General features: G+C 41.0%; 1 protein-coding gene across 3 annotated transcripts; it reads left to right on the top strand.

Annotated features, from left to right (window-relative positions):
- Positions 1 to 10,226: 10,226 nt before the first annotated feature.
- On the top strand, positions 10,227 to 16,199 carry alkal2a (ALK and LTK ligand 2a). Of its 3 annotated transcripts, none has more exons than XM_058056204.2 (6): positions 10,227 to 10,732; positions 10,964 to 11,272; positions 13,102 to 13,155; positions 13,317 to 13,394; positions 13,482 to 13,549; positions 15,178 to 16,199. In XM_058056204.2, the coding sequence occupies exons 2-5, from the start codon at positions 11,041 to 11,043 to the stop codon at positions 13,544 to 13,546; spliced, it is 429 nt and encodes a 142-aa protein (XP_057912187.2). In that variant the 5' UTR covers positions 10,227 to 10,732; positions 10,964 to 11,040; the 3' UTR covers positions 13,547 to 13,549; positions 15,178 to 16,199. The 3 variants fall into 3 exon arrangements, with proteins under 3 accessions (XP_057912187.2, XP_057912188.2, XP_078655280.1); XM_058056205.2 differs by having other exon boundaries at positions 13,482 to 13,563; XM_078799154.1 differs by lacking the exon at positions 10,227 to 10,732 and having other exon boundaries at positions 10,750 to 11,272.
- The last annotated feature ends 668 nt before the right edge of the window (positions 16,200 to 16,867 follow it).

Here is a 16,867-nt window from a genome sequence, read left to right as displayed (position 1 = left end):
TCAGGCACAAATGGTTGGAGTTCCTGATTCCCGACCAGCAAAATAAATGCATTTTACACTGGACTGTTTTGTGAACATGGGCGCCATTCCAATGTTACTTGGTTGTGTGGAAGAGTCAGAAAAGCATGAGTAAGTAAGAATTTATCAGCGTCCTAACTCTGCTTATTTTATGTAAAGCATTAAAATTTTTTTTTATTTCATTTAAGCAAAAGCACTTGTCTGTGTAGCATTATAGAGTGTGCATACAGGGAGCGGGGTTGCTAATAGCTGTTTCCCAACACAATCAGTGGCTCTACCCGAGGTTTTTACTAGTAGTCCTGCAAAAAAACATTACACATTACCGATGCGGTAGAAAACATTAAAATGCTAAAGCTACTTAGCATTGAGAGATGTCTTAAAGTAATCTCTTTTCTTTTTTTTTTCGGATTTTACGGATCGGATTCAGGATCCAACACATATGGCTGACATTTTAAAATGATAAATTGCCATTTGTTACCAACTCCGATAAAGTTGGTTTCTCAGCTAGCGGCACAAGCTAACGTCTCCTGAGGGTCTCCACAGAAGTCATGCATGCGTGCTGTCCTATGCAAAGTGATCAGGGAAGCATGCTCGTATCGATTGCTACGAGGTGGCCTGACATCTGGGAAGAGCTTTTTTTTTTTTTTTTTTTTTTTACTGTACCACATAAGCGCGAGTATCACTATCCAATGAAGAAGGTGGAACAGTTACAGCTGTTACAGTGGTGCTGTCATACTTTGGGTCAACAAAAGATCCGCTGACATGAGGTCACGGCAGAGTGGGAAAGTCTTCCACTGTACATAATCTGGAAATCAATTTCAAACTTCAGCGCTGTCCTCACATGTCCTCTTAATGTCAAACCGTTGAAAGAAAACCCATTCTGTCTGGCTAAACAATAAATTCCGTATGAAGGAAAGATAATATTTTCTCCTCAGCTGCTGTCAATTGCAGATTCACCATATTAGATTTATTTTACAGTATAATTGACTCAAGCAAAAATATACAATCCAGGATTGTCCGAGAGGAGACATCCAGACTCCATCGCTGTCAACAACATTGATTGTAGGTTTAAATTGTCTCACAAAAGGCACAATCATAACAATACTAATAATCATAATAATAAAATGGGGTATTGCTGTGGCTGGACTCCAGCTAAAACTCAACTCTGAATCCACTTCCTGTTTACAGGTCCGGAAGATATTTATTGAAACACACATGAGCACTAGTTGTATTTATGTCTTAAACAAGTTATTTTCTCTGATTATATCTATTATATAGGGTAATATGAGTGTAAATGTGACTATAGGGGTGTTATTCTATATCTAGAGGGCTCTAATAATATTAAAATAACTTGAACAATGTTGCTCTAGGACAGCTAGGAGATCAGGGTTCAATTCCACCCTTGGCCATCTCTGTGTGGAGTTTGCATGTTCTCCCCGTGCATGCGTGGGTTTTCTCCGGGTACTCCGGTTTCCTCCCACATTCCAAAAACATGCTAGGTTAATTGGCGACTCCAAATTGTCCATAGGTATGAATGTGAGTGTGAATGGTTGTTTGTCTATATGTGCCCTGTGATTGGCTGGGGACCAGTCCAGGGTGTACCCCGCCTCACGCCCGAAGACAGCTGGGATAGGCTCCAGCACCCCCGCGAAAAAACGGTAGAAAATGAATGAATGAATGAATGTTGCTCTGATCAACCAATCAGAGCCAATGCGGCTACCTGGTCCTGAAGTTGAATTAGTTAAAGAAACAGCCCCTTTGCAAATAGTGTGTATGTGACAGGGGCCAGCACTCCTGATTCTGAAGGGCTTGGGAATATCACATTGATATGGCAGCTGAAATCTGATTGGACAGAAGCGGTACCAAGACAAATAAAGACAATAGACTGTTGGGAATAAATGCTAATACTATCAAATACTAGAAGATCATAGTGAGACTGGTTAGTTTTAGCCTGCTGATGATGTGTTCTTGCAATAGTAATCCTTCTTTCAATGTAGGTCAGTGCTTCTGGTAGTGGTTAGACCAACAGAGAAAGCTTAGCTGGCACAACACCGTTGTGGACTAATGTTATCCTTATGGACACCATGTACATTAAGAATCAATACAACAGCCCTAGAATGGCTTAGCCTTCTGTGGAGACTTCCCACTAACCTATGGCCGATGGCTACCCACTGCTCCTCAAAGGGATGGTTTAAACAAAGAAGTAAATTTTGCTGTTCATGTGACAAAATAAAGATCTCTCTTTGTATAAAATAATGATCAAAAGAAGCAGCAAAATGTAATATTTATAGCACAGTCCACCTTGTATAGTTTAATAATGATATCAGTCCACATTGCACATCAATGAAGCAAGACGTATTGTGTTTTAAGCAACTGATAAGAAAAACAAGTGTGATTGACTGACGAGGCCAGCAGTAAACACGGCAATAAATGGCCTCGCTTGTTGACACCAGTCCTTGTAGACTGCAGTTAAGGCAACAAAACAGGATTTTCACTGTGCCCTTGAAGCTTCCATTAATGTTTTAGTTGAAAGCACATGAGAGCCTTTGAGGGAATTGTACGCCGGCTAGGTCCTGGCTTCCATCCAGAAAATATCAGCTGCTAAAAAGATGATTTGAACGCCAAAGGGGTGACTCCTCCCAACTTATTGGCCCGTTTTGTGTTTACTTGTTGTTCACAATCGATAGCGGGCTCATCGAAGTTACTGGCAAACTGTTTTTGCGGTCTCTAATATAATATTAATACCTTTGGGTTTCTTCATCGAAATGGATCGCCATGAAAATATTTTTATTGTAAAAATGTTTGATTCACAATTCGTCATGGTCATACTTTATCTGGTTGTGAATTATTGAATTATGATATCCATTTTGATCATAGGTAAACTTTGAACATGTGAATGGGGGACGGGGGTCAACATCAAGTGGGGGAAGCTAGTACAACTGTTCATCCCCATCGTTCCTGTCTATGGATTGCGGATTAGGATCTTCAAAATAAGGAAAAAAAAAAAGCCCCAAAGGAACTCTTGAACTGAAACATTGTTGTTTTTTCCATCTTTTTCTCAACAGATTGTGTCTAATTCATTTCATGTTTAGTCGTTTATTATTATGGTGCTACAAGACTCCAAAGAACACAAGTAAGCTCTTGACGACAGCTAAACTGAGGTCTCGGGTGACCTCCTTCTTCTCAAATAGTGTGGTGGGGTACTGTCAAGGGGGCGCAACAGTACTCAACGTGCAATTTTACTCTTGAATACACTTGTATGCTCTCCATTTTGTTGCATTTTCCTGGTTTCAGTTTCAACTTCAGTCTGTACAGTACAAATCATTCACTCATTCATTTTCTACCGCTTTTCCTCACGAGGGTCGCGGGGGTTGCTGGACCCTATCCCTGCTGTCTTGGGGCGAGAGGCGGGGTACACCCTGGACTGGTCGCCAGCCAATCACAGGGCACATATAGACAAACAACCATTCACACTCACATTCATACCTATGGACAATTTGGAGTCGCCAATTAACCTAGCATGTTTTTGGAATGTGGGAGTAAACCGGAGTACCCGGAGAAATCCCACGCATGCACGGGGAGAACATGCAAACTCCACACAGAGCTTTGAGGCCTGCGATATTATCAGCGAAAAAAATGATGTCCCTTGCGGGGGTGGTGGGAGGGGGCATGACAGAAACTAATTGAGAAGCACTGCTCTAGAGGTATTTATCAAAAAATGTTTGGGAACATATGTTTTGGCATCAAATTCTGGAAAGTGGCGTTCGAGTCCAGAGGTTCCACTGCAGATCGATAAGCTTGTCGGTGGGACAGATGCGCAGACAGTTTGCTTGAGTTTGCCTGAAGATCTGAAGAATGGTGAGTCATTAGGTTTACACACAGGACTCCATGACTCACTTCCCTGAATAGAATTATTGGCGTGAGGATGTGCGTGTGTGTTAGAGACTGCCTAGAATTAGAGAAAATGGGAAATATAACACATCTACAATGAATCCTGCCCGGGATAGGTCCCAAAACAATTTCAACCCCTCTTCTAAACTGAATGCAAATGAAGCATAAAGCATGTGGGATCATATTAACACTAACTGAGTGTTTGTGGTGAACTTCAGATTTTTGTTCTGCATATTTGTGGCTGTGATGCATAAACTGACTGACTGTGACGTAATTATGTCTGTGGTGATGATCAAGTTAGAAATGCTTTTGATGATTAAAAGCACAAATATATTGTCCTCAGGGTGGTTATGTAGCTAAATACACCGTCAGTATCATCAGCAAGGCACGTGTTATCTTGACTTGTCATATTTGGGATTGTTGATATATTGAAAAGCAAAGGTCACAACGCAAGAAACGCACAGAGGGTGCATGTGTTGATTTTGGAGCTGTGGACCGTCCGCAGAAGTTCTTCGTCATGTCACACAAACGCTAGAGGGCTTATGTTTTTTCATGCACTTTGTACGTCTTTGTGTATCATCCGCACGGCCAATCAGTGTGTGTCTTTTGTACAAGTGTAAATTTCTTCATCACACTTGCGGACTCCCACATAGATAATTAGTTTCGCCAACGCACGTTCAGATACTTTGTATGTCCGATTGGGCTGGCGACCAGTCCAGGGTATACCCCGCCTATCGGCCAAAGTCAGCTGGGATAGGCTCCAGCATATTCACGCGAACCTAGTGAGTATAAGCAGCACAGAAAATGTATTCATTCATTCATATTTTCAGTTTATTGCCATATTGTAACATTTTTTGCAACCTAATTTTCCATTCCGACGTCATTTGTTGTTTTGTTTATTCCAACTTTTGAAAAAAAAATTTTATATTTAAATTTCATGCCACAAAAATTACATTATTTTTCTTCTGAATTTTAGAAAGTCACTAAGAAAATTACAATTTTTTCTCGTTAGATTACAACTTTTTGACCTTGACCGATGATTTTTTTCAGTTTTTGCTTTTATTGTTGCGTTTTTCTTGTGTATGTCTTTGTTCAGTGTTTTTTTAGTGCTGCAGAGCAATAAAAAACAAGCCCCGGGCAGCACTTTAAATATCCCTGATTTAGACAATAATGGCTGTTTTCAGTGGCTAGTCAACCTATACTGCTTCACAAGCAGTACACTGACTACTTCAAAGTATACACAAGCTAACTTCTATATAATACTGGCCCTTGACTGCAACAAAAATATTGCTGGGTTTTATTTCCCTCTTGTGAGATACTGTATATCTCCTGAATGTCTGCTTGATTGTGAGATTATGATCATCTGATTTCATAAGCGATGGAATGAGAGCCATTTGAAGAATTTAAACAAAGACACCAAATACTTGAGTGCACCAATTTATGTTGAAATATTAAACATTATTAAACCAACCAGATTAAAAAGGGTGACAAATCGATTTTAAATCCCTCTCATTGTGCTCCAGCCACAAAGTGCAAACACTCACTGAACTTGCCTCTGTCCTTGATTTAAAAGATTATATTTTTTGCCGTTAACGCTAACCAGATGAGCCGGCACCCTGACAAGATTCACAGGCCTGATTCACACTGTTGATATTTTGACGCGCAAAGTGCATAGGATGCTACAACTAGCTAGACCTATCAATAAATACACTTTGTGGATCACCTGGATGCCAATCCTTCAACAAGGTAGATACCCCATTGCTACCTACAGATTGTACATACTTTACATCATATCGCACTTCTGACTGACTCAAAAGAACCCTGCCTTGATAAACTCAGAGAAAACTCCAGGCCATTTTTGATATTCTATGATGATAAGGGTCAACCACAACATTTTTATTTGACAAAAAAACTAAATACTTGTGTGGCCTGTGCTCAATAATCTTTTTACAAGTCAACAACAGGAAGTACGCTCTGAAGTCTGATAGCAGAACCTTGGTTAGTGCTATTAATTTGTTCCAGAAGGTCTGACTCTAACCAAAATGGAGGCTAACCATGAGAAATAATATAAATCCAATGAATCCGTTCCAAAAAGCTGAAAATGTTACCACCAAACAAGTTTTTAATAGTTTTACAATTATAGTCTGACATGACGAAACAATTTGAAATGCATATAAATGATAAATGAAGAAGACGTGATTCTTGACGATTCTTGAGCTCAAGAAAGTTTCAGATGCCAGCATTTTGATACAGAGGGTGTGAAACACTACTGAATGAAAGAAATTATTAAAAGGGACGTTGACATTGAGTTGTGGACTCCTATAGAGCAGCTACACACAATAACCAGCACAGAAAACTTTCTAGATCTTTCAGAATCTGCACCTATTCCAGGTGTATTTCGTTGGGTTTGTGCTTCCCGCCAAAACAGTCTGTTTTAATTTATTTCACCAACAGCCCCGCTCCGGGTAAGATCACTTAAAAGTCTTTAAGAGTCAACTGCTGATGACATCACAGACCATTTCGTTTGTTACCTAAAAATATGCTAACAAGGAAGGATGTTTTCTGATTAAAAAATATATATTTTTACAGCATATTAAGAATACAGATGGACTCACACGGCGCATTATTAATAGATGTTCGCCATATTGTACGCTAACCGGAGAATGCACTCAAACTGAGGACAGAATTATAGAGTGAATTTCAGACGTTAATCAAAATACACAAACGCTAACCAAGGTTCCACTGTATTGTTGTTTTGGTTGGTTTGCTTGATGGAAATATTGGATGAGCTTATTGAAACAATGCCTACAGATGTGCCAATTCCCCTCAATAACTCGTCCAGAACACTCCCAATGAGGCAAACATCCAAATGGGAGATACCGCCAGGATTGATGATGGCAGCCTGTATCCATAATCAATTCTGAGCAGAGAGAAAGGCAACAGGGATGGATGGCTTTCCCAAATGACCAAGGAGGTAATCAATTCAAAGACACAAAATGACCAAATGTTTACATGTCAAAGGTCCCCGCTTCATTGAGGATAGATTTTGGACAACACATTCCCAAAGGACTACAGTGGGACCTTAAAAATTGTGGCCATTTAGGACTGGCCCCCCAAACCACCTGCTTCTTTAGCCAAGATTTCCACTCTGAACACAGTCAGTCAATGATGTGTCTGTCGATGAATTCACTACGAACATGGAGAAGTAGAACTAGAGTACAACTATCCAGACACAAATGGACCAAGTGGGTCATCAAACAGAACGACAGTCTACAGCAAAATAAGTCGCATAACACATCCACAACAAGCTAACAAAGTGCCCACAAGGCATGCTTGGTCTCTCCACCTGTCCATCATAATAGTTGTTTATGTGTTTTATCAAGCAATTCTGTTCAGGGTCAAGCCTGGTTCTGACTTAGGGGCGAGGCACTGATAAGGAGCCGATCATACCACCGTAAACCCAGACTTTGCATTTTCCCAGACATTTTTTTTCTGCATCTTGAATTTTGCCTCCATTATCATTAATTGCATTTGGTGGTGGTTTGAAATCCCTCTAAAATAACACTCTAACCCACTTCAGATGGAGTGCATTTGGTTTTGATGGTACGATTCTGAACTGTGACAAATTATGTTATCGAATCTTGAGGCTTGAGTGACGACGTAAACTAAGTCCAGACATTTTGTCTAAACAATGCAACACAACGCTTTTACGCTGTTGTGCGGATGATTGTGTTGATAGACACTCTTTATCCATGTGCGTTTACACAAAAACCTGCGTTTATCATCACCATTGCTAATTGACAACATCCTGATTTGCGGCTTTTGGTCGCTTGTGAGCCAACAGTTGACACAATGAGGTTTATATTTGGTAGTTCTCTTCCAAGGTTTACAGGAAGTAATAATGGGTTTCTTCAATGGTGAGTAAATTCTTTCACCTCTTTGTCATTGAATCATATTCGTTTATACGGATCTTCTGTTAAGTCTCAAAACCGCATTGCCCCAGACTTCCCTGTCCATGTCCTAGCCCAGGTGTGAGACATATGCTGTTTGGCAATTTCCGACATCTGAGCTCCAAGAGTTCCAGTCAAACATGGCTGTTTTAGAGAATAAATTCATGGTGACAAAACACTGCATTATGGAGACATATCTCCTCATAAGGTCCATGCAGAACAGTTTGGTTCTCTTCTCTCCATTGGTACTATGGTGGCTCATTATAGCCATTAATGCACTGATTACAATCTGTCTCCCTGTGATTGCCCAACAATCAGTCCACAGAAGTAGTCAGCCTTTTGCTATAGGTTGCCCTCGTGAGTCTCAGTGTGGGACACCATTGTTGTGTGTCGACTGTCTAACAAATTTCCTTGGCATTCCATTTCCCTTTTTTCCAATTGTCTGGAAGCAGTCAATGTTTTGAAAGGGCTTATCATGTGATGTGGTTTGCTGGCCCCTCGCTGAGACTGATTGCTGAAAACTTGAAGTACTTGCATAAGTATTTGGACAGCGACAAAGGAGTTTTGATTATTTTTGCCTTCACGCAACCACAATCGATGTGTGATTGAAATGTGGACTCTTAGCTTTTATTAGCTTGAGATCAAGTTTTGACGATGCCATAGATAGGGACCACCCAACATGGATAATCTCTCACAATCCACAAGCATTGCTACTCTGGAATAATATGAACGCATACGTATGGGCTGTTGCCAATTTGCGACCTGCAGCCGAGCTGCCTTGTTTACATGTGATGTAACAAGTCAACCGGAAAAGCCAAACACTTCCACACACTGACAGGAGTATTAGCGTTTTGGGAGGCACTCAGCCTATCACTGACCAGAGATGCAGAGGCTAACTCCTCCTCCTTGCAAAATTGAAATGATTTCAAAACAAAAGAACCGATTTCATGGCAGCGTTGCTTCGGTTATCAATCATCGTCAGGGAATGAGTCAGTGAGCATGTTTTCAATGGCTGCCGCAGGGGTGCTGAAAGGGGATTGATTATGCTTTTTCCACTTTTCTGACATATAAATGTATTTATAATGTATTCTCGTGTTTAGCCTTCCTAAAATATTACGCGATTAACCAGGTCATTCTTTTTGAGTAGATCCATAATCGATTGTCATACATGTTTCTTGACTTATTCTTCTTTTAATTTGAATTGGCAGTCACCGCCCCCTCCTATTCAACGCTGTTGGGCTGAAATCAAACTAAACTAGGAAGCCATCCAAGTATCTGTTTGCTTACATGACTATCATCGCTTGTTATTGCTTACATTTTTGTTCCAGATAACTTGTTAAAAGATAAACAAAAACACACTGTACTGTATATGGTATCTTCAGAAGGGACTGACAGTATTGACACTCATCAGGCCTCGAAATTTGGCAAAGATCTGTCCTCTATTGATCAATTCTGTCTGTACAAATACTCAGCCATTTACTGACCATGCAATGTGTACAATAAACAGCACCTGCAATACCCAAAACCACAAAACCATGTGATGAATGACACCATGAGCGACACCATGTATATTGCTGCATGTGGAACTCTTTAGAATATTGGGGTCTTGCCTGACATCTTAAAATATATTTGATTCCTTGGCTTTTAACTCAGCATGAGAGCTGTCTTTTATTTCTTCTTCATTCTTTTAATTATAGGCCTGTGAGCTTTGGTCTTCATTGTCCTACATGACCCCATGTCACAAATACCTCCCCAATGACTAAATACGCCCCTGATACAGTCAGCATGCTTTGATTTATTACACTTCCAATGATCGTTTAATGAAATTCTGAATCATTTTATGTTTTCTGAAACTTTTTCATTCATTTTTCGGGGAATGCCAATGTGTCTATTTCTGGGGTACAGATCTCCATGGTGCATGGGGTGTCCCCTGCCCCCTTTTCTTGGCTTTGAATATTCTTAAACCTCATAGGCCTACCACTAGGATTCCACGGCAGTGACAAGAGCGCGCTGTCCTTTCAGCACCAAGCCTTTTTAGCCATAGCCTCATTCACACGACAGAAATAGAGAAGAAAGAGTGAAATAAAGAGTCCCCCCCCCCCCCGCACACACGTTAAATAACAATTAGATAAAGTACTTAATAATATGGCCATGTGTTGTTTCAGTCCCATATGCAGCGATGCAAACCCACAGCCTGAAGAAACATTTGCATTGGGGGGAGCAAGATACACGCCCTGAAAAAAAAAAGAAAGAAAAGGCGGGGCAGACCGGCAGGAAAGTACATTTCAAGTCATGAGGGGAAAAAAAGTCCGCGAAGCAACTACAAAACACCACCAAAGAAGGGCGACGTGTTGAAAATGTACGCAACGGTGCGTCACCGCCTCTGTTGTTCCTGATCCTCGTGGCCCCAAATGAGGCTATTAGAGCCCCTTCCAGTTTCAGTGGAAGCACCCGGTCTATGTGAGAGATAAATGGAATAACGGAGAGGAAGAGGAAAAGGAGGAGGACCTGGATCAAGTGATGGTCAGCCAACCTCAAGTGCCGATACAAAATGCGTCTTAATGGGATCGCGGACAGCGCAGAGTGAGTCACCCACGGGGGGGACAGGAGGCTGCGTGTCAGAATAAAAAGTAGGCTCGACTTGATGCTGAGCGCTGATGGAGTGTTCTGATCCGGACATGGAGCACAGGAGCCTCGGGTCCAACTCTATATACCTCCGCTCGGACCACAGGATGGTCCCATTTATGACCTGCACCTCTTTCCTACGTGGATACTTTAAATAAGGACTTTTTTGTGCTTTTTTTTTTTGCGTGTGGAAAGTCATTTTATTAATTATAACGGACGCAGTGGAAGAGGATTAACAGCCCACTAAGGTAGATTAAAAAAAAAAAATCTCACATTGAACTTATAGCTCCAAGTTCACCCAGCTTTTATTATTAATTCATTTGTACTTGCCAGACAAACAAAGCTTTACAATCGTTTGTGTGGAATGCACAGCAGGGAAAGTTTTATCATGTTGTGCCTGTGGATAAGTATCCAATCCAATAGGAATTTTTCCAAACAAAATTAAATAAGAAGCACTTTTATCATCTTTTGTCTTGCAGCGATACCAGCTTCATTGTTACAAAACAAAAAGGAGAAGGAGTACTTTTTTTTTGTTGGTTTTAATCCTGTGGGAGATATGAGGGGACTGCACATGCATGTCCCCGTGGGACTGGTCCTTTTCATGTGCACGCTCATCACAGTGACCCCGACCTCGACCCCGGCCCCCGGTAGGAACACGAGCCGCGGAGTGAGGAGAGCGTCTGAGCTGGAGAGACACGAGGTCCCGTGGAGCCACCGGGGGAGGACGCCCCTGGTGGCGCAACGGGATTTCCACAGATTGAAAACAGACAAGGGGGATCAGCTTGTCGGTGAGTTCAGGCTGTAAAGCCTGTTACATGGTGCGTCTTTGGGAAGTTAACTATGGTCTTTACAAGATTTACAAATTAATTAGGCAGATACTTCCTGGTAGTCACTTAAAGTCATTAAAGTTGCTAACAAGCAGTACAAAGTATAATCTACAGGATAAATGTCTAATGGGTAAACACAGTGTCACAGTATGGAGGTAAGCTAAGGGTGTAAAAAACTAAAATAAGTTGGAACAATTTTTCTGTACGCGGCCTTCAGTGGAAAAGGTTGCTGTCAGGTATTTAAACTATCCAAGGTGCAAAACCCTGAGTTAAAAAGTACTAGAATCCATTTTTGTCCACTATAACATGAAGTCGCGGACCATTGCGGGGCAGTGGAGGAGGAAGGAAGGGGCAAATGAGTAAGCGGCTTCTAAATGATCAAGTTATTCGTGCACCTTATCACCGTGAGGATTGCGGGTGAAAAAGCTGGAGCCTGTCAGCTGACTTTTGAGGGGGAGAGGCGTGGTAAAACCTGGGCTGGGCACATATCGACACATAACCACTCACACTCGCATTCACAGAGTGGGAGATGAACCACTACACTCTCGTTTTACCACACATTTCAATTCATATGTAGTTTGGAGTAAACAGGTGCTTTTCCCCACATATAGTGAAAGCGAGACTTTATTATTATTATTTTTAACTATGACTGCTATCAGTTTTACTTTAAAAAATGTGCACCAATTAAGGAGTGCAGTACTTGGTAATAGTAACTAGCTGTCTAAAAAAGTATGACAACATGACGTCAGCTACGGGAAGTCGTGCTATGCTAAAAACTCTAGGCAGTGTCCTATTCTGATCAATTCGACACTGGCATGAAGATAGCAGTTTCCATCAAATGCAAACCAAATGTACCCTCCGTAAGCACAACATTTGGAGTGAATTGCAGGTAGAATTAAGCTAATTTCGCCCTGTTTTTTGTAGACTTGCACGTAACAAACTAGCCAATTTTCTCTGTTCTCAGGTCACAGCTGATTCACTGTCTGTACATTTTTTTTTTAGTGAGGGTGACTGCTAAATAACCCGCCACGGGGCCAAAGAAAGTCCAGAGTGTCTGCAATTTAATGAAACACTTTAGAACTCGATCTTGCCAGGATGCAAGGAAAGTTCGAATCAATAATAATTTCCATCCATTTGTCGTTCATACCGATGTGTGATAATCATTGTTTTCCATATGTTAATTTACATGATTTCCTGGTGGGAAAAACCTGCCTCGATTTTCATATGATTTGGTTGACATCTTACTTTTTGAAATGAATTAATAAGAAAGACAAATGTACAGGATATGTTAAGGGTAGGGATATCCGATAATTATCGCACGGTTGATATCTGTATCAGATTTTTTTCCTGATCATCAAAACCGATGAAAAAATGCTGTATACAACACACGAGACGTGTCACCACAGGAGATACCGGAGCCAATACCGGACATCTCTAGTTAGGGGTATAAAAGCAGTGCTGGTGGACCCTGAGAAGTACCACAAACTTCATTCATTCATTCATTTTCTACCGCTTTTCCTCACGAGGGTCACGGGGGGTGCTGGAGCCTATCCCAGCTGTCTTCGGGCGAGAGGCGGGGTACACCCTGGACTGGTCGCCAGCCAATCACAGGGCACATATAGACAACCATTCACACTCACATTCATACCTATGGACAATTTGGAGTGGCCAATTAACCTAGCATGTTTTTGGAATGTGGGAGGAAACCGGAGTACCGTACCACAAACTTTTTTTTCACAAATCATATTCAAAGTTGAAGACTGACATTCCTTCCCTGTCTTCTTCAACAGCTGTACTCCTTCGAGATCTCAGAAAGATGGAGAAATACGTGACACATTTAACAGGTAAGCCTTCCTAATACGATTTACATTGTGTGTCAAAGAGTGTGAGAAAGTCAGGGTGGGCTGTTCGAAGTGTTCACGGCGGGCGGAAATACAGGACTTTCAAATCCGAAAGCGATGTTGCGCCGTTTGAAATATGCGTCTTTTGCGTTGCTGTCTTTCAGGTCCGCTCTACTTCAGTCCCAAGTGCCGGGAGCACGTGCGAAAACTGCACCGCCAGAGAGATTGCAGAATACCGGCGTGTAAGCTCACAGAGGAACAAGAGTTAAGGCAGTATCTTACAATGAAGGATTTCATTAAGACCTCTCCCCTTTTATGCTTTTCCACAGATTTAAAGAGATGCGCACGGCTTCTCACACGGCTCGCCAGCAGCCCGCAATGCACTGAAGGCTAACAGGTGCTACTCATACTGTACGTTGTCAAACCTCAGTATTGATTGATGACAAAGATATGTGATTGTTTCAGCAGCAGAAATATAATGTGAGGAATTTGTACAAATAAAAATTAAGCTCGGTTCACAGGTCTTACAGGAAATCATCAAATCATGTGCTCAACTATTTAAATTCTTTTGTATGAAATCCTACTAAATTCCATTCGGGGTCTAAATACGCTCTACTCCTTTTTCGGACATGTTGAACTGCATCAACATTTGATGTAGCTTTTGTTTAGCGTGTTCAAAATGAACTAAACCATTAGCATTCTGCTCAATAAGGCGCTTGCATGGAAACAGGAGTTCAGAACAGTCATAATATTGTACAAGCATATTTTTTCCATAGTCAATTAAGTCAAAAGGACATTTTAAATATATGTACAGGCTAGTTTTCATTATTTGCTTATTTATATATATATATGCTACATGAGAGATATTTTTACCCTATATTCCAGAGGTGTGGACCCGACTCTCGACTTGATAATATCAACACTTGCAACTCGGGGCTTAACTTGGACTTTAGCGTTATGACTTGAGTGTACTCGAGATTTTCAGCGAGTGTGTTGAGCAAAATTGAAAGTATTCTATCATTTCCAGCAAGACACCACATTTTCCCAGGTTATCTGCCTCACTTGAATGCATCTGTGTTAACATCCGATACACAAGATTGAGTTTACGAGGACGGGACGAGACAAGATTTTGACATTACTGTCAAGAAAAGTTCAATGAAAAATATAAAGAAAGAGGCATATACATAGAGACCGACTGACAAAGGGCTCACTCTGTTCATGCCATTGTTCTACGAAAGTGAACTCTCTTCGTGAGAGACAAGCAACGCAGACACGCCCACATGTGGCAATACAATGACGCCAGAAAAATGACCGCGCTCATTTTTTGTGTGATTAATTAATTTATTTCTTATCGTCTCTGCCCACGAGACAGTTTTTTTCTGAATGAGAAATCATTTTAATCTTGTATCTGGTATCTTGTGACACCCCTACGCTACAGAGGAAAATTTTATTTGCATTCACAAATTACGAAGTCATAGTATTTTATTTGGTAAACACTAAACACACACTAAACATTTAACAGTGCTTATGACCTCACAGACATTACTTCAGACCTGAATGAGAATTGGGATTAAAGACTTACTTGAGACTTGTAAAACAGACTTGCTCCCCCACCTCTGCTGTATTCAGCATGGTTTCTCAAACATTTGATTTAAAATGTTGCAAACGTTTCCCCATGAGCCCCCTAAAAAAGTCAATTACCAAGAAATAACATTCCCTCAGGCTCTGTATGCTGCTAAAAGTATCTACAGGCTAGTTGCATGTTTACATACTTGAAATATAGATGCTAGTTTCCCATTTTTGATGGATTTTAGTGTCAACGACACTGTTGGACACAGATCTACCTAGAAAGTGGATGAAGATGGATTTACACTGTGCAGAAGAGCAGAACAGCAAGAGCGGAGTAGCAAATCAAGCCATAAAAAAAGATTTTGTATTCCTTAGGGAACCAAAGAATTTACAGAAATTAACTGCCAAGTCAAATAAGAGATAGCACTGAATTTGTCTTTTTTGTTTTTTTTAAAGGTTGAAGCCTTAACATCCGCTATCCAGGATGTTGCTAAAAGGTGAAAAGTGCCTTGGACTTGTTCACCAAGCGGCCTAAAATAATGACGAGCCCTGATTGAAACCAAGCACACAGGTGTCCTTCTACTGAAGTCGGCTTTACAAACCGGCGTGGATCCCAATGGATGCTGCTCGAAACGAGGAAGCCCCACCCTCCCACCCGTCCCAAACATCAACAGTGGCTGCTGCTTTGCTTACAAATAAGACAACCGTGTCTAATCTATTGATGGCCTCGTGAGACATTTTTTGGCATCACACAGACGACGCCGGCGGGAAGTCACAGAAGCTCCTTTGAAAGCCTTTATTTATATATTTGGACCATCACAAGACTACACAGTAAACCTTGATCATGTACGTGTACACACAGGTACATCTCAAACAATAAGAATGTAATGGCTAAAGTTCAGTATTTATCGTAACGCCATCAAGCGACAGCCGTACATCATATAGATGCGTTGCACATAGCGGGAAATATTTCACGCCTTTAGCGATGACCTTCTGTGGCTTACACTGCTAGGGGATGGTGTCAATGACGGTCTCTTTTGGACATCTGACAAGTCAGCAGTCCCCATGATGGTGTAAGCCTACTGAAGCAGATAGAGGGACCATTTAAAGCCTCAGATAATACAAAACTTCACAATCTTCGAGCTTTTTGAAAATGACCTCTGAGCCATAATCATCAAAGTTACAAAGTTACGAGACTTAGCCATCCATCTATTTTATATGCCGCTTATCCTCAGTAGGGTCGTGTTGGTGTGCTGGAGCCTATCCCAGCTAACTTTGGGCGAGAGGCGGGGTACACCCTGGACTGATCGCCAGCCAATCACCAGGCGGCCCCATTTCATTTTATATGTAATGTAAAAACTTTGTTTTATATTCTCTTTTTTGAGATGTACCTGTAGTGTAAAAAAACAAACAAACCATAAGCTCCACTATAAATGAAATGTGTGCGGTATATACCTACAGTCTGGACTATATATATATATATATATATATATATATATACACAGTATATATAGATATATGGAAAAAACTATATATATATTTAAATAAATTATATCATTGGTACAAAAAATTTTCTCTGTGCTGCTTTGGCGTCTCAATGAGTGGAATGTGGATGACCACCCCCCCCCAAAAATGATACAGTACTTATATATACTGTATGTAGGAGTCCATCCATCCATTTTCTATACCACTTATCCTCAGTCACAGGTGACTTCAGGCAAGAGGCAGGGTACACCCTAGACTGGTTAGCCAATCACACAGCACACGCATATAGTAAGCATTCGGCCACCGATTGGCCCGAGAGTTTGCGGCATCGTAGGAAGGTGCTTGTCACTGCCGTCTTTCCATAGAGAGTAAAAGCTATCTCTTTTTTCGAAAGCCAAATGCATTTCAGATATTTTGATGCTGAACCTGAATGAATGAATTTGACTGCTAAAATGATATATTCTATGGATTATACATCCAAACTCACCAATTATATTTCATTTCTAATAACCTCTAATCTTTGACCTGCCCCCAAATACTCACCGAGTCAAAATATTAGGTATTTTACATTGACTTGACAAATTAATTAAATCAGTCTTCACTATCATTAATAGCACAGACATGGACGCCGCCCTGATATACAACAACTGGCAACCCTCCA

Source organism: Doryrhamphus excisus, linkage group LG19 (assembly GCF_037039965.1).
Source record: "Doryrhamphus excisus strain RoL-2023G ecotype Guam linkage group LG19, RoL_Dexc_Guam_v1.1, whole genome shotgun sequence".
In the NCBI taxonomy this organism is placed as follows: Eukaryota; Metazoa; Chordata; class Actinopteri; order Syngnathiformes; family Syngnathidae; genus Doryrhamphus; species Doryrhamphus excisus.
The sequence above is the reverse complement of the archived record's forward strand: the minus strand, read 5'-3'. Positions and strand labels throughout refer to the sequence as shown.